The following is a 22,600-nucleotide window of genomic DNA, read 5'->3' as shown; positions in this document are numbered from 1 at the left end:
ACCAATAAATACATTATGTAAATATAGTGCGTAGCCGTAGCCTAATTGGCTATCGGTGTCCTCAGACATTCGTAGAGCTTTCTAGCGCTAGGTTTGTGTTTATTAGCCAACATGGCAAAACAAATGCATATATCTACGTTTTTCAAACCAGTCCCGAAACAAATAAGACACATGAGATGCATCTTGGGTTTTAAGGAGTACAAGCCTGGCTTCCCGAATACAAGTGTTTCTGGAACGCAAGGGGCAGTGCACGCGTTTGCTTGTTGCAGCTCGACCTGTAGGAGTTAAACACGAAGAGGTTCTAAAATTTCTCCTGTAAACAAATTACAAGTTTTGGAATGCATGAATAACATTAAGATAATATTGACGGATAGATGCGAGTGTGCATTTTACAGATAACTATTCAGATCGCCTCTAAATGCCCTGCAGTATTTTTAAGTGAACCACGGTTACAGAGCTAAAATACATCCAAAGTCTGTATTTGACACTTTTATTAGCAGACGAGCAGTACGATAAATTGGTTAGCACTGTAATGCGACGATAACAATTCAGTGTTAAGTCTTGTGGGAAGTCACGAATTTCCAAATAAGGTGTATTTTGGCATCGAAAATAGAATATTAATTTCGTGGGTTTAAAACCATCATGAAAGATCAAACAAGATCTTCAGAACTTAATATTTTAATATCGTTGCAGTTTTTATTCTCATGGCGCCTCACTCGATATAACCCTTGGGGCTATGCATTTACTCCAACCTCTGAAACCCATACGTTATGCTCAAGTCCGCTGAGTATTTAAAGGCAAGGTAAAAGCTCCGGGAAATTGCTCCCCCTACAGAAACCCACCTCATTAGTTAGTGCTACGTTTGTGCCAGTTTGTGCTGCTTTCGTTTCCGGGATATAGCGCCTTGTTTTTTTTCGGGGTCGTGACGTCACTCAGCCCCCCTACAATATCGTAGGGAAACCAAACCGGTCTCATTCGTTAGTGCTACATTTGCTGCTTTCGTTACCGTGATATAGCGCTTTGCACGGTGACCTCCAGTGACCCCGTCTGCCGAGTTCAAGCGCTCTGTTACAGTTTAGATCGTACTCTTAACATTTTAAAGACAATATCCATAAACATGAGCCTCCTTAGATGTGACTAATACATGATGTGACTAATACATGATGCATGCCAACAAGTTAACCACCTATGACATAAACCTGTGGTTGTAATGTATGTAAAATCACCGTGATTGTAAGATCTATGGTTTTTATTTTCTAAGACACATTTTAATTTTTCTTTCCCTACCATGACACGCTGTTGCCAAATGCTTAACTGTTGGATACCATCGCGACAAGACCTCCGCAGCATGTCCTGATAGGGACCCCATGTATATCGCATGTATATCGCTGCGGTTTATATCACAACTGGCGCCTTGCTTCCATGCCACCTTGGCACCACTATTGCAACAGAAGTCCCATATCAGGACATGATATACCCAAACAGGACGTGTCGGGCTATATGGACTTTGTGTCGCGACATGGGGTCAGCATATCCTAAATGCTAAATTGTCAGGGTGTGTCATATCGCGATATGCGGGCTTCATGTCGCGACATGGGCGTGACAGTTTTTGGTATATCGCGATATATGGGCTCCATGTCGCGACATGTGGAGTGAGCGTTTTGGCTGGGCATGTCATACCGCGATATAGGGCCTTTCATGTCGCGACATGGGGGTGGCGTTTTGTCGGGGTACGCCATATCGCGATATGCGGGCACCATGTCGTGACATGGGGCAGGGGCGTTTTTTTCGGGGTATATCATATCGCGATATATGGACTTAATGTTGCAACAGTGGCGCCATGGCAGTGATGGGTGATCGCGACATGCTACTGGAGTCGTGAACGCGCTGTGGATGTCATGACATTCTTTGTCTGCTATTCAGGTTTGACCGCAGTGCGACTTCTCTTAGATTGATCAGTAATTGGAAACCAATGGATGTGCTATTGTATATCCAGCTGCTCAAACAGCACACACGATTAACCGGGGCTATAGTATTTGGAACAAGAAGAACATCCATCACCTGTGTATCTACAGGTTCTCGGAACTTCCGCTGTGGCGCTTTACCCAATCAGAGTGTCGATTCTCACTCTTCACCCAATCGCTGCCCGAGCTCTCCGGGGTTTAGCCAATCACGGGTCTGAGAGCTCTTCAAGCTAGCTGCGCCAGGTGGATCGGCTTGTTTACTGTCAATGAGAATCTGTTTTTAAAATGCTTTATTTATTTGCAAAATAACTACATCGGCTTATTTTTTAACGTCTTTATTGATTCGCAATGTCCCGTAGTACTCTTCAAAGTAAATACATTTTGTATTTGCAATATAACTGTCTCTGCTGTTTTCTGTAATGAATACATGGTATTCGAACACTTTTAATCGATATATTTGAGGTATAGGAAACACCTTCTGCTTTGTACTTCAAAAATGAATAGAAATGTTAAGTCTATGATCATTATATTATTAAGCTTGTGCTTTCAATTTTGTTTTCATTGTTAAATTATATCGATCTTGAAACTAATACTTAAAAATGTGAATATAGGCTCTCGTGTTGTACCGGCGGTAATTTGGAAACTGGTGTCTCTTCACAAATGAAAGGAGTAGTTGTGCTCATTGTGTTTTGCAATAAAATATTAACTTCGGAGTTATTCGTAAAACTACTGAACAATCTAAAAGCAGGCATACGAAATACTTAGAACTGTTACAAGCAACAAGTGAAAATGAGCTCTTGCAGCTTTTCTTTAGCTAAAGACAAAGTCCTGAGAGACCTTTGCAAACTAGCCGTCCTTTGAACGGGAATTTGCCGACTCTAGACAGTGATGAGATTATCTCCATGTTCAATTCCAAGCCCCGATGCCTGGGTCTGGTCTAGAAGGCCAAAACCTCACAACAGAGGAAAGCACTGGTTGTTTTTTTTTGTGTGAGTGTCCGCTGTAGCACAGCAGCGTTTGGCAGTCTAGGTAATTGTTGCTTAACCTATGTGTGTGTGAAGAGAGACAGTACGTACTGTATATATAAGGTTAAGCTAATTCTGCTGTTTGATTATACCTCTTGAGGATTGCTTTGTAAATTGGAGGGGTGCCCCTATGCTGGCAGGATGATCAGTTAGAGCCCGGGCGACCCACTTTTGCACAGGCCCACCCAAAAAATCAGTTCCTGGCTACACCCCCGGGGATGGACGCTTATGATACAAAACTCTGTAATTTATTTTATTTCCCACAGTTTTTGTTGTTGTTTTGCTTTGTGTGCAGGAAAAAACGGCAATGTTGTTAAAATAAAAGCTGCACACCCCTGCAAACCACTCCTGTTACCAACTTGGATGTTTCTAAAGTAAGTTAGAACACTGGCGTAGCAAAAAGATTTTGTTTATTATAAGACAGGGTCACAGATATTACGTGGTATGCCATGTCTGCAGCCCAAATCCATAGCTTAAGTATGGTCAGACATGGATGTGAGATTGGGGCTAGTTCTGCAGTAAAAACTCTATGTTTATCATTTTTTAACTGACTTGCTTTCGAGTTTCGTGTTTAATGAAAGGGTATCATTTTTCAATTTATGCAGTACAGCCCACTTTTAGGCTTGTCCACTCCTTGCCAATTCTGAACTGCTGGACCTCATTAAGGATTATTAAATAGTTGACTTTTGGTGCTGCTGTTAATGTGCTTTACTTTATACAACATGAGCTGTGGGCCAGGCTTTTAATGACACACAATTGATTTCAAAAGTTTTGTTATAACATACAAAGCACTCAAAGGTTTGACATTTTCACTACTTAAATGGACTTAAGAATGGTTACAAAAGTTGTCTTTGATGTTAAATGTTTTATAAACAAAGGAACTGCGAGGACTGATTTTAGGAAAAATACAACATCCCTCCAACCTTCTTAATTAATGGTCAGGATGTAGAGGTTGTCAATGACTATGAGTGTCATAAACAAAAGCTTAAGTTGGGCCAAATGTTGAGTCAGCATTTATAAAAAAAAAGTCTAACAGAGACACTTTGTTTTGGGAGACTGCTATTTTAAACTAGCTGGAACTATTTTAACACTTTTGGAAGCGTTAAGTGTTCTTGTTGGTTTGGCAACATCAGTATAGTTAATTGTAATAGGTTGGGAAAATTAGAGAAGATAAGCAGCAAAATCATCTGGGTAAATCAAATCAACTGAGGAGACTCCTCTGTGTCCCCAGGTGACTGGAAATCTTTCATCCCCTCTGCAGTCTCACTCTTTAACAAAGCTGACAAATTGCTGTCATTGTTGGTGATGAACCCCGGGTACGGGACCAGGGTACAGGGCACTCTCACAACTCTCAGGGTATGGAAGTCTCCTGTTTTTGGTTTTAAATGCACTTCAGCATTGTTTCTACCTGTGTCCTCAGGAGGCAAAGGAAGATGCAGCTGAAACGCACTTGAACTCCTTTTCCCTTTTATCAGTCTTAAGCAGTTAAAGGCACATTATACAAATATGAAAATATTTTAACCAATTCACTACGAATTTATAACTTTGCTTAAAAGGAGTGTAAGGTAGTGGGAGGTGGCTTTGTGAGAAAGCCACCATCTTTGCTCAAAACACATCTTGCCTTGGTGTGGGCTTGAGCCAAGATGGTGGCTGTCTCACAGAGCCACCTCTTCCAACCTCACAGGGAGACAGGAATATAAAGTCTTTGAAAGGTAAGTGAGACTCTCAATCTGTTGTCATTTTAAAATCTCCTGTAGTCTTCGACTGTACATTAATGACCAGGACACAAAAAAACGTAAATAAAATGAGAGACGGTCATTCTGTATGCTATGATCATGTGGCCTAAAAACCATGGAACCAAATGGAATTGTGTTTACAAAACAAGGGTAGATTTTAATGACACGTCAGGTACAGAACACCAAACCTATTGCATGTATCGCCTCAAACATTTATAAATCAAAAAGACTGTTTTTGGATCTTTCTTGATCATATTAACAACTAACAACTCAGGATCAATGACTTCCGACTCTTAGAGAGATTAGCCTATAAGAACTAGAAAAAGAGGATACACCTCCTTCTGAGGAACAAGTGACCTGAAGAAGGCTCCACGGCCGAAACGTTGTGTTCTCTTTCTTCTTTTTTTCAGCATGGAATAAACCTATTACTTGTTCCTTTGCAGCCTACGCATGCTGACGCAGCTACCCACCTGAACTACTACACCTCCTTCTGTTTGGTGTGCAATTTCTCTTCTGTCCACGAGTGGCGCACATAGGGTCTGAGAGGTGGGCAGCGAAGGATCTTTGGTGACGGAAGCTTCTCGGCCCTGCTGGCGGCGTGTGACGCGGTGCTCCACCCAGCTGCTTCTTTCTGAGACAGGTTAACCATCTTCCTCTCCTCAGTATCGCTTCCTCTCCGCTGCCCCCTTCCTCTTTCCAGCCCCCTCTCCAGGGTCCTGACTTCCTCTCTTTCACTTCCCCGAGCGGCACTCTAGCTGACGTCAGCGGCGTGCAAGAGACACACACGCGTTTCCGAATTATTTTTAAATCAGAACATAGGAAAGGTTACCAACAAGAGGCTCAGTCACTCCGTCTGGTCTGTTATGTAGTGAGAAGCTTGTGGATCGCAGGATCTCATCCCGCCATTTCTCAGACAAAGCCAGGGAATTGGCTTCGATAACATGCCTGGACTGCTCGCTCCAAACTCCCACAGACCTTTGTGTAAAGAAGTGTCCCTTCTCCGCATGAGAGGAACTCTTTTGCTCCAATGTTTTTAAATAAGGTCATAAGCCATTTATTGTATGGCAATATAGTGACTACCACAATCTAAAAAATGTAAAAGAAGGAGACATTCTATAATATGTTTAACTTGTTATATTTAACTTGTCACTTGTTACAGAACAAGCTCCATCAATATTGAGCAATTTTAGTATATCTGATACTGGTGTTCTACTGGGGCTTAGACAGTTAAAAATGAATAAGTCACCAGGGCCTGATGGTAGTTTCCCAGTCTTACTTAAGGAAATGAAGGATGCTATTCACACACTCCTAGGTAGGATATTTCAGCTCTCAGTTAGAATGGGAGCTGTACCCAGATCTCAGTGTGGAACTGTAGATGTAGCATCACAAGAAGGAGGACAGAACTGAACCAGGAAAACATTGCGAACTCAGTCGTACTTGTTAGAGTGGATTAAGAAACATTAGTTATCTCTATGTTAGAAGAATACTTACAAAACCATGGCATTTCAACAACCTTCTACCAAAGGTTTAGAAAGGCAAGGTCCTGCAAAGCTAACGTGCTAGTAACCTTCAAACAAGCAACTTGGACAGATGACACTGCAGTGTATGATACATTTTCAGTTTTTTGATAATGTTCCTAATTAAATGAAATAATTCTTATACTAAAAGCAAGAGGACTCCAGGGTAGTGCATGGGTGTGAAACAGGAAAGAAAGTACATTATCTTAAGAGCCACTATATTGCCACATGTAACACTGGAGTGCCACAGGAATCCATTTTATGCCTGTTGGTCTACCTCATCTACTGGTTACTGAGCTCACCAGCCACTTTGAGTTCTTGTCTATTTCTAGGGTGTTCTGAGTTCAGATTGCTCTTCACTATGTAGAATGCTACTCACTTAGATTTATACCCGGAGACAGACTTGGCCTGTATAAGATTTTCCATGTTTCCCTTGATGAGCTTCCTGGTTGCTCTGGCTGTGTGTTTTGGGTCACTGTCATGCTGCATAGCAAAGTACGGAAGCCTTTTTTTCTACATAAGACATGGACAATATATTTTAGTAAAACTCAGAATTAATTCAGCTGCTTCATGTAGTTACAGCATCGGTAAAGATTGTGAGCCAATTCCAGAGGTGACCATGTGTGTCCAGGCCAGGCTTCACAGATTAGGGGATGTTCCTTGGAGCATCTGTAGGTCCCTTCTTTCCCCAGTTTAACTCTTCCTTCAAGATTGGTGCACTGATGTGCCAAGAAGTGGTATGGGACTGTCAGTGGGTACCTGAGTGACATAACGTCCTTAAAAAAAAGATGTAACATTATGAATTACAAAAGCACAATAATATGACTAATTTGGCACAAACAAAATCTAAAAAAATCCTTAATATCTCAGAAACAAAGTCAATCACTGGTTTCAGGTGTATTGTGACAATTGAGTTGTGAGTCACTGTTTGCAGGGGTCCCACTTTACGTAACTTTCGGTTTTCTTCTTTTCTTTTGGCGCCGAGGCTTTCCGTCCTCGAAAGGGTTAAATAATTGAATGACCCGGATGCAGTTGGGCGCTGATTCCCGGAAGTTGTTTTTAAATGTATCGCGTCCATTATTTTTCATCAATGTGACACTGTTTTGTGAAGGTGGTTGTCTTGAAACATGTTTCTTACAGCGGTAAATTGTAAGTATAGAGACAATATACACAGTTCGAATGCATGAATAATGAAGTACTGTTCGACGATTATAGAATGTTTTTCGTTTATTTGTTTTGCTTCAAATTGATAGAGCAAACGTGTAAGCTGTAGAGATCTGTATGAAACATCTTTCGATTTAACTGAAATCGCAGAAAATACTGTAGCGTGGTAATACTGTCCTATACCCCTTCTCGATCTACTTTATTGCTTAAACGTGGATGCAGATGTGCCAATTTAAACGATAATAATAATTTCAAAGAGTCCTCTGTGAGAATCCACATACATTTGTGTCTGGCTGTTACAATAATAATTTACAAAGAAATGCATTCATGAACGACTGATTTAATACGGGATTCGTACCTGGATTGAAGGATTTGTCGAAGAATAATAATATTAAGACTTAATATCTGGAAAATATTTAAATACATTGTAGATTATGTATTTTAATGTTGTATTTTTAACGAAGTCATTTGCGGATCTGAACCAGTGCTGTGCGCGACATTAAATTGAATTCTAGGAGTCATTACAGTCAAATAAAACTCTGTTAGACAGCTCTTGCCTAGATCTTGAATCTTTTAACAAAGTGGCTCTGACGTGGCCTTTTTGTGGAGCGAAAGTTAAGTTTCACTGTCAGGCCAGGTCACTCCACACTAATTTGGCCTCTCGGCTCTAACCGGGAGCGATGGAGTGTATGTACCCGCGCAGCTCACGGCACTAGTTCTCACGGAATTTCGTACCTTCGAGCGCAGCTTAGGCGACTTGAAGCGCCCTGAATTTTCAAATGATAATAAAGGTAGTCATTTGCCTTACCCAGCTTTTTGGGGAAAAATGACACAAAATCAGCAGTTTGTTTAAAGGTTGTTTTATTCTCCAGAGAACTTGTTAAGTCTTACAAAAAATCCACTACTTTCTGTAATGCAATGAAAGGCGCTCATTCCTTTGTGGGTGAGAGGTGGTCTGCTTGATCCCAGACTAAGTCGGCATGCAGTTATTGAATTGACCTAGTACAGGTTCGTGCTGCTTCAGTGTTTGAGGGAGCGTAATACCATAATGCCCGCCTCTTTGCTTCCAGTTTTGTATAAGTGCCGCTAGAAATGATCACTCTCACACTTCATCAAAGACGGGTTTTGTTTCTGTGTGTTGTTACCATGGCATTTTGTATGCTACCTATCAGAAGCAGCTTGTGCCACAGCACATAAGAGACCACAGAGGGCTGCAGGTTCAAATCCCAGTAGGGGATGCTGCTTTTGCACTGTGCAATTCTTTGGACCCATACTGCTCCATTTACTACCCTTCTGTGCAAACATCTCTCTAGGTTGTCAGTGTTTTTTCAGTTGATTTAACTGGTTAAGGAAGGAATATTGACAGAAAAGGGAACACCGTGTTCCCTGATCCATGTTCCTTGGAATAACATGCTCCTAACATGTTGCAGGAGAAATGTTAGGCTACATTTATTATGCTTTAGGTGTCAGCGTAGCTAAAGTTGTTGCACTGCAGCAGGTCTGATGAGCTTTGTTGCAGGGAAGCTGTCGTTCCAGAAGGACAGCCCGGTGCTGCCGCAGTATGTGTGGACTGTGTGAGTAGTAATGTCTGGGGTACAGGTGACCTGCTTCTGATTGCTGAGAAGACAAGGTGTGCTGAAACAGCCCACTCAAGTCACTCTGCCACAGCACTGCAGAGTCTATGGCTGTCTCTAGAGTCTGATTGGAATTGACTGGTTTTTTGTGGGTGTTCCTTAGTTGAAGGTTTACATCTTTAAGTAAGTAAAGGATTAGTCCCATTTTTAAATTCCTGCTAGATGAATCAACATCTAGCTGATCTCAGGAAGTACATTTAGAGACTTAGATGCAGCATATAGGGAAGCAATCTGGAAGCTAACTGGCCAGAAGGGAAAGCAGGAATGCCTTGGCAGTTTCAGAGCTAATATTAAAGTGGGAATCCCCCTCTCTCCGTGAAAGATCTTGGTACAGAAACGGATGTACACGAATGATCGTGTTCTGCCTGTTTTTAGGTCATTTTATGTTTTGACTGTGGTGTCCAAACACATACATGCTAATACTCTTTTCTTTCTTTCATGTGGGAAACAGTGGCCAGGGGCAAATCCAAGTAAGTCTCTCTCTTTTTTAACTTTATGTTGTTTTATGTTGTTTTTTATGTGATACGAAATAGTCTGTGCCACAAAAATATTGTGTGGACTTCTTCAGAATGAGCAGTGAAAACTGCATCATAGTACACAAAGGTAGAAACTGTGTAGAAGTGGATTTAAAATTGAGAACACTTCTCTTCACCTCAAGAGTTGTGGGAGTGTGGAACAAGCTTGTTAAAACCCAGTCCTGTTAAAACCTAGTTTCTCTCAAGAAACAGCTGTATGAGATCCTGGGATCAATTAGCTGCTAACTACCCTATGGGTTAGATGGGCCAAATGGCCTCCTTTTTTGTGTATGTTCTTACCCTGTGTGATTTTTCCCCCAATATCCTTCAGCTAATTAAAAGACCATAGTTTTAAAACCACAGCTTGAAACTTGTGAAGTTTTATTTGAACAAATTCATCTGTGTCCCAGTGGTGAGGCCAATCTCTCACGCTAGATACCAGCTGCGTCTGGGTCTGCTCCATCTCGCCGCACTTCTCTGAGCCCTGGGCTTACAGCTGTGGCAGGTTTGGACATCTGATCTGCTGCTGCCTGCCAACTCTTCTTTGGTGCCTTATAAGAATGGCTATAATGGCAAACAAGTTGGGGCATTCTTTGTTAATGTGACTAATAAAAAGAACAGTGTGACGCAGAGTAAGGTAATTTTTAGAATGTAGAAGCATCTTCTGGTTTTTGAAAACTGTTTACTAAAGCATGAGTAGCGTCTGTGGTACGTGAAGTGACAGCTGATGGCCAGCAAGAGGCGTCCGATCACTGGGAAAGTCAATCCCTGTCTAGGTACAGTCTCGCCCGTGGTTGCGTTTCCCAGCTAGCCACCCCCATTGAACCCTGGGAAGACCCACTGTACTCCTGTTGTTGCTGTATCCATGACACCAGGCCCAGTGAAAAATGGCACCATTAGGCAAATGGCTCAGGCATTCAAGTTTAGTTATAGTGCAAGAAAAAGATACTGAAGCATAAACGCATAAAAGAAGGTAAAAGCATTATATTATTTTCACGTTGAATGTCTTGGCTGCGGAGACAAAAGGTTCTTAAAAAGCTTCACAATAACATTTGTCTTGGAGTATGGTTAAGAACTGCTTGGGTTCCTTGCTGTGAAGGACGAAAAAAAGTCAGCTTGGAGTCTTTCAGCAGCCCTGGTTGAAGAACTCGCTTGGCGTTCAGGCAGTGTCGATTCCGCCCGAGGTCCACAAGAAAGACCCGGTGTGGAAGGCCGAGAAGAGAGAGGGGATCTGCTGTCAGGCGCCCATGTGTCGCTTCTCTTGTAGGACGATCCTGGTTCAGATGGTGAGTGCTGCCGGGACAGGCTACTGCTTCAACACCAAGAGGAACCGGCTCCGCGAGAGACTGGTGCTGCGCAAGCACGACCCGAAAGGTGAGGGAGCGGGAGCCGGGATCCGTGGCTGTGCTCTCGCGCTCTCCGGCTGGCGCCGCAGGAGGAGTCCGTTCCTTCTGCTTGTGCCAGAAAGGCCGCGAGTGTTGATTGTGAATACAGGAGCCCTGCACGTGCTCTCATCATCCCTGTCTGCCCAAAACAAAATTAAGCAGCAGCCCCTTTCTGTCATCTATAACTAAGCATGCATTAGTTATTGGCCTCCAGCTCCCCTCAATCTGCATCCACGCAGTCGGCTTTCTCTGGCTGAGAGCACGACGGAATCAGGGGACCCCGAGGCCTGTCGGAGCTCCTGCAGGAGCTAGCGGCAAATGTGTGCCGCAGGGCTGTTGCGCTTGTAGGCTTCAGGCCGGCGGACCTGTTTGTCCTTGGCAGTTGGGCCTCGTTTGGTTCTGGCTGTAACTAGTTTTAGCTGCTCAGCTGACTTTGTGATTTCCTGCGCCAGCTGGACATTAGAAGATGCAATCTGTGACTGGTATGTATGCCCTTCTGCATTCTGTGGTTAAGTATATTTTCTATACTTATTATAAAAAGGCCTTTGAGAAAGATTGAAATGACAGTGCATCAGCAGGAGAAGATGCATGTTTGTGTGCTGCTGTTATTCTCTCTGAAAAAAGGCCTTTTTCATCCAAAATAAATGCATTTTGAAACTGCGTTGAACTGCGCTGTGGCTTCATACAGCAGCAGAGGGGATCTGCGGAGCAACAGAGAGCCGAGTGAATAATTGAAGCCCAAGTCATGTGGGGGACATTCCTTATGAAATCAGTCACCTGCTGACCTGATTTTAATGAAAATGTCCGGAAACGTTTGATCAGCTGTTCAGGTGACGGAGAATCTCAAAGATGATCCATTTTGAACCCCCCCTACTCTAGTATAAGCTATATCCTCGCTGATAGACACAGAGGGATGATTCCGATATTGTTTTAAATATCAAAACTTGTCTCACACGAATTTAGACTTTCTATGGGGAAAAATAATTATTGAAACAATTATCTAAAAATGCACACAGACAGATTTTTTTTCTTTTTCCATGATTCGTAGGACAGTCTCTTGCTTACATCTCCTTGAAGAGTTTGTGTTGTGCTGCCTTTGGTTGAGGCACAGCAGACACCTGAATACAGAGTATCTGATCAGTTTTCCACATGAGTTCTCTAGTGCCTGAATGACTCACATTTCAGTCTGGTCATTTTCAGCTAGAGAGGAGAAGTTTCTTAGTTTTTTACATTGACTTATTAGTGCATAAGACTATAATGTAGGAAACCCATTAAAAAATTCTACCCTTTGGATATTGGAAGGACAATGTAAGACAAAGTGTGCACCTTCTCTCACTCTGAAATTACTGTAAAATTAGACACCTCAGCTCACTACACTGATAGAACATGACTTGCACAAATGGAGTCCTGTCCAGGGTGTACCTTGCCTTGCGTCCATTGCTTAACAGGAAAGGCTCCATCTCCCCATGAGGCTGGATAGGATGAAGCGGTTAGAGGATGGATGGATTTGTATACATCCATTTCTAGCCTATTAAAACACATGGGTTGTGTGTATAAATGAATGCCTCTCTTCCACAATCTGCAATTTTATAAAGAGCTAATGGTGATTTCTGTCGTGTTGCTGAATGTCTTTTGATTTCGAGTCTCCTGAAGGGATGTGTCCTCCTCTCGTAGTGAACAAGCACGTGCTTTTCTTCGAGAAGAAGAAGATCCGTTCCATTTAGGAGGAGATTGGCTGCCACTGCAGACTCCAGGCCGGGACAGCGTGGGCAGAGCTGAAAGACCTTCCAAGTTTCGCATTATGAGAACTGGATTGTTTGTCACTTGCTGGGCTGGAATGTGTCCCGAAGGCTCTGGGGAGTGACGAGAGATCCCGTCAGAAAGAGGAGGAGGAGGAGGCAGTGGGCGATGCACCAGCTGCTGCTGTGACCAAGACAAGACTGGGCTGGGACTGGGTGGGGGGGTTGTTTCTGCAAGAAATCCAGTCATTAAGCTAAGTCACTGGAATGTAGAAAAATACAGCGTGGGAAAACATGACAGAGGTTTCCTTGAATTGCTTATAGCACAGCTGCTCTCAGAAGGGGAACATGCTTTTGAAATACTTATTGTTTATGTAATAATGGGTAGAAGTTGCAGCCATGATTCCAGAATACTATCCATAAACCCAAGGGATTAAAAAAACAAAACACCTTAACATCACGATCACTGGCATAGGAAGCAGACTGTGAAAGTGTTTGCATGTCCTTGGCCCATTCAGTTGGTGGGCAGAGGATCAGCAGGTTTCCTTTACTCAGTCGATTTTTCTAGCTGACCTTATCTTGTATGCTGAGACCACCTTGATCTCTGATTATCTTTGGGTTGACCCAGATTGGATACTGGGCATTGCTTGAATAAAAGCTGGTGTTAAATCTCGTCACTGTTTTCTTGCAGTGATATTTATCACTTTGTTTTGTGGTAGTTAGTGATCTCGAGAATCTCTGTGGCTTAAATCCTAAACGCATGTAATTCCTACAATACATGAGAGTTGCAAAAACTCTAGACAATAAGGGGCATGGTGACCTGTTGACAGCTGTACACCTGGCCCCTCCAAATGATACAATAGATGGTTTAAAGAGTTTCTGTCCTAGCAGGTTGAGTTATTCACCAGTGTGTCTTACCATGTTTGTCAGACTTTGTGGGCACAAAATAGTGACGTACCTAGATTCAAACTGAAGGCGTCACTCTATAGTCAACTGGTCTGGTCTTGTTTGGCCAAGGCAGTGAATGCCACTTATTACTCAATAATGAAGCACCTGTTTCCACTGTTGCTTGTGAAATGGTGCAGACATGCTAAAAGGAATTAGTTCAGGAAGTATTGGTGCAGCTGGGTTGCTGAAGTGCACATTACGGTGACCTTGTGCAGTTGTGTGGACAAGTGGTTGGGACTTTTAATTGCATGGCGGTGGATTCAAAGCCTGGGTTAGCCACTTCATTCCCAATCTCTTCTGCAAAAAGGCCATGCTGTGTCAATGTGTAAAACTAAGTTACTCTGATTAAAGGTATCAGGTAGTTCTTAAATGCAGGTGTGTTAACATTTATATTTAAGGTTAATAAAATAGACATGCTCTGTTTGTTTCTGTTGACTCTCCAAGCATCCCAGCTGAAGCCTGGACCTTAACATAGGCTCTTGAAAAGGTGGTTGAGATACCCAGAATTATTTTAAGATATTCCAAGCCCAGGGCTTTAACAAAAAAATATTCAGACTTACTCCCCTTTTCAAGCTTGACTGATCTTCCTCCAGAAAAGATGAATGATATAACAATCCTAGGTACAAGCTCATAAGCTTCCTTTCTAGCAAGCTCTTGGTGAAATAATAGTGCAACACAGGGGGCCCCTTTGGAGTCATAAAAACAAATTGAATTGATAGGCCTTTAAAAGAATTGTCTGCATGTTTTGGTTAATGGCTCACTATGTGCTGCAGAGTAAAGTCCAATAGGTTTCACTGCCACACCTGTGAGGAATACAGAAGGCTTTGTTCTGTGGGCTTAACTTGTGGCGGGATACTGATGATGAAAGAAGTCTTTCCTGCCTCACACTCGCGCACCAGCCGTCTAGTTTTACTCCTAAAACAGAGGCAATAATTCAAGGCAACAAGAAAGTAAGAACTATTTAATCTTGACTTAAGATAGTTCATCATTCTTCGTTATTTGTGAAAAGCAAGGAAGGTTTTCACAGTGAAGGATGTATCAATAAGTAATCATAGTTCCTTATACAATTTCGAAGAGCTGGACAGTATTCTATTATAAAGGCCCCGTATGATTATTTCATTACATTATTTAAAGAAATCTTAACTTGTTTCCTTCCTAACCTCTGAGTCCTCACCCATATACAGTACAACTCTAAAAGAAGACTTTGGAGGTGCAATGGTTGTATTTTCAGGATATTTTTATGTCAGCTGCATTTAAAGAAAATGCATATTTCACTTGTCACAGAAGTGTTGGAGTAGGAATGGAGTGAGGTGCTGAGTATGGGAGGTGCTTTTTTGAACAAAAAGTTGTGAGAGTGTGGAAAAAGCTACCCTGATATGTCATTAAAACTGATACCTTGGTTTCTTTCTGTAAACAAGTGTCTGAGATCAGATTATCTACAGTACTAATCAAACTAAATGGGCCAATTTTCTTGGAGGTTTTCACTTCCCAGCTTGGAAGAGCTCCGCAGGCAAGTCACATCTGGACGGGTAGGATGTCTGTGTCCCTGCTGCCTGCACGCTCACTGCTGCAACCTGATTGGCTCTCCTGGCCATTTCCTCCACAGGCATTGTGGGGTAGCGAGCCATGTAAAAGGCCAAGGCTCCAATGAAGCTGTCTCCAGCTCCCTGTTCAAACAAAGAGACACACAAGACGTCACAAGACGAAAGGCTAGCTCATCTCCACACGCCCTCACAGGGCTTACTCTGCATTCATGCAACAGGACAGCACAGGCCTGTCTCAGCCTTTTTGTGTAAAGAAATAAAAAACCTTTCATTACAGAGTCACCTGATACGTCTCTTTGTCTCTGGTGTGTGGTGGTGTGTCCAGTGCATATTCTTCTGAGACTGGGACGAGTATTGAGTTAAAAGTGATGTAACACGTGAAACTAGAAGATCTTATGCAGAGGAAACAGGCTGCTCTCCCCAGGACTCTGCTGAGATGGCAACAGTGATCCATAACTACTGGCACCAGACATCTTGTAGTTCCATTTACAGATTAAAAGAAGAACTGATACATGGGTCCATTATGGTCTGTTTGGCTTTAAAGGAAGACGGATGATGGCTGTTTTTAACTTGCACAAGGAAACGTTTTCCCTTGAAGGAGTCCTGTTGAAGCTGTGGGCTTTTCAGATGTTGTTCCAGTTGTATAGTACCGGTTTCAATACTTCAAATTAATCGCACTGCATTTGAAAAATTATTAGCTTTCCTAAACATCTGGGTTTTCTGTCTGTAATCTGTGGACTACAACAGAACTATAAAAAGCACAGTACTATTCAGGTGGGTAGCTGCGTCAGCAGGCCTAGCCCGCAAAGGAACAAGTAATAAGTTTATTCCATGCTGAAAAGAGAAGAGAGAAAACAACATTTGAGCTGTGAAGCCTTCTTCAGGTGTGAGCTCTTAGATCTTTTTGTCGTTCCTCCCTGAGCAACTTGCCCCTCTCTTTCACTAAACCTGTATAGCTCACACCTCAAGGTGGCTTCACAGCCGAAACGTGTTTTCTCTCTTCTCTTTTCAGCATGGAATAAACAGTACTATTCAGTTGACTGATATATGCACACGGATTAAGGTATAGCGAATATTTTTGTGTGTAATGTTTCTGGCTAATTTAATACCATCACAGCATGACAAGTGTTTACAAAAAACCAAGTATTGCAACAACAACCAGTAGGGGGAGCTCATTCGCCAACAATACACTGCCACGGCTGATCTGAGTCTGGATGGGGGAGCTCTGCAGGCATTCCCACGACTGGTGCGCAATTTGGAAGAAAAGCCGAGTTCTGTCTGTGCAAAGCACCGATCTGACAGCTCTGCAGGCTTGGAGCTGGCACTGCTATCCCATCCCAAAGCCAAAAGGTTTCCCAATGTACCAATTCCAGAGCATCATCACAGCGCTGTCCTGAGAGCAGGGATTCAGGGATGGAAAACGTTAGAACAATAAGGTGATTCATGTCCATCAGCCTCTTAACTGCGATGCTGCACAAAGCACCATGTCTTGGATGAAAAGTGTTTCTGTTTGACTGTAGGAGGCCAGATTTTGGAAACCCAGAGTGAAATTTGGTCAGGTCACCAGAACTGACAGTACCACGAGAACTTTAATCACCAAGTAGTCAGGACCTTGGCTTAATGTCTCCTCCTACAATCTAGTGTTCCCTGTACCCATACTGGAGAATTAATTTGAAAATCTTGCTCCAGATGGAAGAGCATCAACTGCTGATCCACCAACACCACTTATGGCAGCAATCTGGTTCTCCTTAGAGGCCTCCCATCCCAGAACTGACCAGACCCAGCTTCATGAGCAACACCTCACCTGGACCGTCCAGGAGCAGAGCCTGGTCCTCTGTAGCGATGAATCAATATCGTGTGGACCAGGCTGACGGGCTTCAGCACATACGAGATCACTTTATTGGCCATATACAATTTCTTGTATTAGGAATTTGCCTTTATTTGTATACCTCAACTTGCTCTCCATGAGACACACAGACAGGGAGAAAAGCTTGGGGTCAGAGCGCAGGGTCAGCCATTTATACAGCGCCCCTGGAGCAGCTGGGGTTAAGGGCCTTGCTCAGGGGCCCAACAGAGTAAGATTCATCTGCTCTACCCCTGGTGGCACAGACAGCTGGTGTTTACAACAGACCAGTCAATGGGGAGGGCCAAGTATCTAGTTGCTACAGATCTCCACTTATAGTGCTTGATGGCATGATCCTGACTGTGGGATGCTACACTGATCCAGTTCTGGGACTCTCCTGCTGCCCTCTCTGTGGGCTCATCCTGCTATGATAACATTCCAACAGGATAATGTGTTCTTTAAGCTTCTAGTGTAACAACAATAGTCTTGCACTGTGGTTATGTGACAGTTATGCTGCGGACACCATAATTCCATGAACTGAGCCCCACTGAATGTGTGGGATGAGCTGGGACAAGGGTCTCACGCTCAATTCCTGTTCATCCTGGTGTGACGACATTCCAGCATGACATGGGTACCTCCTCCCACTGCTCGTGTGAGAATGACTTTCTTGCAAATTGAGAACATGGCTGTTATGCTGTGCCACATGTCTACATGTTAATCAGCATAATGGATTTACTTATGTCATATCTGATTGAGTCTGTTCAGTTTTTGTATGTAGGACTTAAAAATAAGCTGCAGGGACCAAATTATGATTAGAACATGACTTGTCAGAAAATATATTTCTAGGTGTGAGAGGAATGGCCAGGGCTTTAAACTTGTAGGTGGGAGGTTGTGGGTTCAAATCCTAGGGTGGTGGCACAGCTGTCGTACCCATGAGCAAGGTACAGTACTTCATTTTCCTTGCTCCAGTAAAATGGCTAGCTGTTGTAATGGGAGCACTGGTGGATAAGTGTTAACCAAATAAATTAAAATTTGGCTAAGGCAAAGTGAAGGGTAGTTCTGAAAGCCTAATTGCACATATCATTCTTGCAAAAGCTAAATTTACAAAACTATTAGCAAGCAAATGACAGCAGTGGTAGCACAATCCTGAATCAATGTGACCTTTAATGTTTTTAAGCCCCAGAAAAAAAGAAGCTATCTGAATTTTGAAATGTTCCTGCCAGTCCTCCCACCTCACTCGGATCTGTTCCTTCCCACTGCCTCCTAGTCATCGTGTTTGTGCTCTGCAGTAAAAGGCAAACTTTGCACTCGAGAGATATCAGTGGGACCTCTCTTTGAGCCTGAGCTGTAGGTGGCGGTAAACAGGCGTGATTCACCTGCTGCTGCAGGCCGTCCCTGGCTCCCGGCTTGGACCACTGAGACGCCATGAAAGGGGGCTATTGTTTTTCAAACTCTGGCTCCTGTGCGCAGGCCCCGGGCTTCTGTTTCTGCCCGAGCAGCTGAAGAATGCAGGTCCGTTGGTTGTGGTTAGCTTGTCTCACCCGGTATTGACGAGTGCATGGGAATGTGCAGGGCCTGTGGAGGCTCGGTGGGGAGGGAGGGGGGCTATGCTGATGGGAAATCACGCAGGAATGTGGCAATATGCTATTAGATTTAACCACAGATGGCTCTGGTGCTGGTTCTCACAAGCCTGTCTGATTACTCACCGCCCCAGGCTGCACTTCAACTCTACTCCCCCCCCCAGAGCACTCAGATCCTTGCACCCCTGGGGCAGCATGCATGGGCTCAAAGGTTCTCCATCTGCAATGAGAATCTGGAGGAAGCGAACCTCTCCGGCACGACTGCTGGTGATTTTCTGGTAGACTGCGATCGCCAGTCCGGGCCCTTGAACTTTCCACATCCGCCATGTCACGGCTGAGCTGCACCGTCTCAGCCTGGACGAGGGAGCTCCGCAAGGCATTCCCATGACTGGCGCGCGCTTTTGGAAGAAAAGCCGCGTTCCTCCTCGGCTCTGTCTGTGCAAAGCACCAAGCCTCGGCGCTGGCATTGCTTGCCCATCCCATCCCAAACACAACAAAGACAGCAGGGCTGTGCCTTCTGCAATCCTGTGTTGCAAGTCTCCGAACAACCGAAAGAGTGTGGGCGGCACAGTGGCGCAGTGGTTAGCACTGCTACCTTGCAATGCTGGGGCCCTGGGTTCAATCTGTGAGGAGTCTGCATGTTCTCCTAGTGTTCATGTGGGGTTCCTCCACGTGTTCCAGTTCTTCCCACAGTCCAAAGAAATGCTTCTAATTGGCTCCTGGGAAAACTGGCCCTCGTGTGTTTGTGTGCGCCCTACGAGGGACTGGCATCTTATCCAGGGTGTACCCTGTCTTGTGTCCATTGCCTACTGGGATAGGGTTTGGATCCCCTGTGACCCTGAATTGGAGAAAGCAGGCAGAAGATGGGTGGATAACCAGAGGTGGATCTAGAGCTCACTCTTGTGCGGTATGGGGTCCATCAGATTTTCTCCAGGCTGTCCACATGATGTGCTCTGGCCATCGAGATCTTGGTTCTTAACCTGAGTCCCACTTCGCCTCTGGCCTCCAGGTTTGCCTTATGGATTCTGTTCTCTCCCATCAGAGTCATGTGTATAAATAAGCAGGCACTGCTCTGCAGTCGCTTGGCACTGTTTCAGCACCACGTGGCGAGGAGACTCAGACACCGGCTGGTGCGGATTACACAGGGCGCCTCAGGAAAGGGCTCCTTTAGGCCCATGATGGAGGCCCTAACCTTTCGATGCCCACAGAGTCACAGCGGGATAAACAGCTGGGGGCTGGGGAGGGTAACCCAAGGAGGTCAGAGACCTCCTGTTCCTGTGTGATGGTGGTCCGACTGGGCCTGTCTGCAGCACATCCTTTAGAGCAGCACAACCCCCCCCAGGTCCAAAGATGCCCCACGTTAAGCTCTGAGAGCCCCAGGAGGCAGCAGGGAAACTGCAGATATGGGGGCCTCCTACGGAGGTTCATCAGTGCAAAAGAACTTCCTGGGAAATGGAACCTGTGACTCATGGTCTCTGCTTCAGAGGATCAGGATGATCAAGCTGCCTGCCTGGCCAGCTGTCTGACTTTGGATTGAGTTTAAGACACAGTGTCTAAAATCGAGAGGATCTCCAGCAAAGTCAAAGAAACTCTGTCCTACCATTTCCTCCCGGCAAAACTGGGCTTGTTTTCTCAAATCGTTTCTTTTCCCCTTTTGAAGGTAATGCAGGGCCACGAAGGTGAGCTAATTAAACACTGTGTGATACTGAGTTTAGCCGGGAGATGGTTCACGATTAAAAGAACCGCAAAACAAATATCCCTAGGACTAAGAGAGATGTCAACCCTAAAGTGGATCCAACCTGGGTCTAGTGTTTGTAAGCAGGCTCTTTGTTTCACAGCAGAGCCCTAATACCCCCTGTAGAGCAGCAGGCAGGACAGCCAGGCCTGGTGACAGTGCAGCAGTGAACGTGGGGGCAGTGAGAGAGCTGTCTTCACACAGGAAGTGGCGAGCTCCAGACCACTCACCCGGCTGCTCATGGGAGTGGGAAGGTCCATGTGTAAGGGTTGCTAGGCAATGGTTGCCGCAACGGACAACATAAGGATTAACCCAGGGTGCTGCTGTGCCGTGAGCTCCGCTGTCCCCCTCCACATCAGCTTGGACCCGGCTGGAGCAGCTCGGGGCGGGGGCGCAACCTGCACACCCCTCCATCAGCCTCCTCCGGCCCGGGATGAGGACACGGCTGGGTAATATCTGCCTTCTTCCCGCTCACCAGCTCACCAGCTCATTGCGCTTCAGAAGGCTTTCCGAATGCTCTTCGGTTTTTTAATGAAATTCTGATTCCCCCCTGTTGGAAGAGCCAATTAGTTTTCGACCTGACTCACCACTACAACCCCCGCAACAGCCCAGGAGAGAAGAACACAGCCCACACGTGCCCTCCAGTACACGTGCGCTGTCAAGCCCATGGCCCCGCAGTGCGGATAAACAGCAGGGCTCCCGTGGCTGGCTAAGGACAGACGCAGCTCTTGCTGCTGAAGAGAGGTCGGCAGCTCTGCTCGGAGGAAAGCCAAGGAACCCCAGCTCTCCTGCACCCTGCGCCAGCAGATCCATTGGGGAATTGTGTGTCTCCACTCCCATCCAAGTATTCTCATACTTAACTAGGAGAGGTCACTGCATCTAACCATGCAGGCTATTATTATGTGGGGCACGTGAGGCACCGTTAGTGAAACAATCCATTTCCAGAATGTTAAAGCACTAAAGTAAAACAGACAAATTGTGCAGCAGGTGGCAAGATTTGCCTTTTCTAAATGGACAAGCTTCCACGTTTCTGTGTGAAATTGCGCAAAGGGCTCATTAGTCATAATGTCTGGTGCAGGTTCTTAAAGCACTGAGTTTTGGCCATTGCTAGACACACAGAGGAGATTGTGAAGACATCACCAGAGACCACTGCAGAATCATCTAATGCCACTTGCCACCTGTAAACTTCCAATATGATGCACAAGCTGAACCCTGACTATGCTGTATAAATGGGATTGTTTTTTTATGGATGCCCTCCTGAAATGTCTTGAAATGAGCTTCTAACTAAATAAAGCCCAAGACGGATGATTGTCTCGCAGTCAGCTAAGGCTGTGTGAACACGTCACCAGTATGTTATGTGCGTGTATGCTGATATACAGAGGAGTACAACTGCATGATGTGAAAATGATGTAATCACTGCTCTTCTCACCAGAGCACTGGACAAGGGCAACACCAGCGGTCTTAAAGTGCCTGCACTGCCTGGAACGAAGAGTGACGCAGGGGGGGGGCGTAGGTAGCCTGGGACAGGATGGATTTTCTCCACCAGCGCCAAGCGCGAATGTCTGCGAGTGACTCACTGCGTGCTTGATGAAAGCTCTGCTGCGGCTAGCCGCGCGAGCCGCGGCCAGTCCACACCAATAATCCCTCAAATCACGCGACACCGAGACCAGTCAAGGCTCCGAGCAAAGCAACAGGAGTGACACGAAAAAAAGTTCTCAGCTGTTCTCTGGCAGTTCGGACTCCCGGATTTATCTTAAAAGCACCGTATTCTTCTTATTTTCGTGCGTGTGTGGGAGTGGAAAATGATCCCTAGCCTTTTTTTTAACTCTGCAGGCTGACAAGCACAGCTTGAATAATTTAATCTCAATGCTCAAGATCATATCCTGGCCCACCAAAATTAGCTGAGTCTAACCATTCCAATCAAACTTGGCATGCATGTCTTGCTTAAAAAAAAAATACGTTTTACTGGAAGTTGGATTGAAGCTTCCAAAGGAAAGCTAAACAAGACTGGATTTATTGCTTCAACATCTCCCATCAAAGCGTGAAAGAGCTCACCAACAATAGGAGGTTTAACCACAATCTGGCTGCTTGTGCTGACTTCTGCAGTCCTGAGGGCTTAGTCACAGGTGAGGGGGGCGGCTGGAGCAGATGCCCCTGGCCACAGCCATGACTTCACCCTCTCCAGCACCAGAACAGGCACAACACCGGAGCGAGCTGCCAACTAACCGCGCAGCTTTCACAGGCCAATCTTTTACGACACGACTTTCACAA

The 22,600-nt window shown here is 44.7% G+C and overlaps 2 protein-coding genes across 5 annotated transcripts in view; one reads left to right on the top strand and one right to left on the bottom strand.

Moving 5' to 3' along the window:
- The first annotated feature begins 7,294 nt into the window (after positions 1–7,294).
- On the top strand, positions 7,295–13,353 carry mrpl33 (mitochondrial ribosomal protein L33). Its single transcript, XM_069199135.1, has 4 exons — positions 7,295–7,391; positions 9,492–9,510; positions 10,823–10,929; positions 12,615–13,353. The coding sequence occupies exons 1-4, from the start codon at positions 7,370–7,372 to the stop codon at positions 12,662–12,664; spliced, it is 198 nt and encodes a 65-aa protein (XP_069055236.1). The 5' UTR covers positions 7,295–7,369; the 3' UTR covers positions 12,665–13,353.
- Positions 9,937–22,600, bottom strand: part of rbks (ribokinase) — a 41,718-nt gene continuing 29,054 nt past the window's right edge. For 3 of the 4 annotated variants that reach the window (XM_069199132.1, XM_069199133.1, XM_069199131.1), the window contains exon 9: positions 14,574–15,294. In XM_069199132.1, the coding sequence (XP_069055233.1) occupies positions 15,109–15,294 (186 nt within the window). In that variant the 3' untranslated portion in view covers positions 14,574–15,108. Of the gene's footprint in view, positions 10,120–14,573; positions 15,295–22,600 lie in introns of those variants that run through there. The other variant, XM_069199134.1, reaches the window with a different exon arrangement.

This window comes from Lepisosteus oculatus, chromosome 2, assembly GCF_040954835.1.
Source record: "Lepisosteus oculatus isolate fLepOcu1 chromosome 2, fLepOcu1.hap2, whole genome shotgun sequence".
Taxonomy (NCBI): Eukaryota; Metazoa; Chordata; class Actinopteri; order Semionotiformes; family Lepisosteidae; genus Lepisosteus; species Lepisosteus oculatus.
This window is presented reverse-complemented; position numbering and strand designations above follow the sequence as displayed.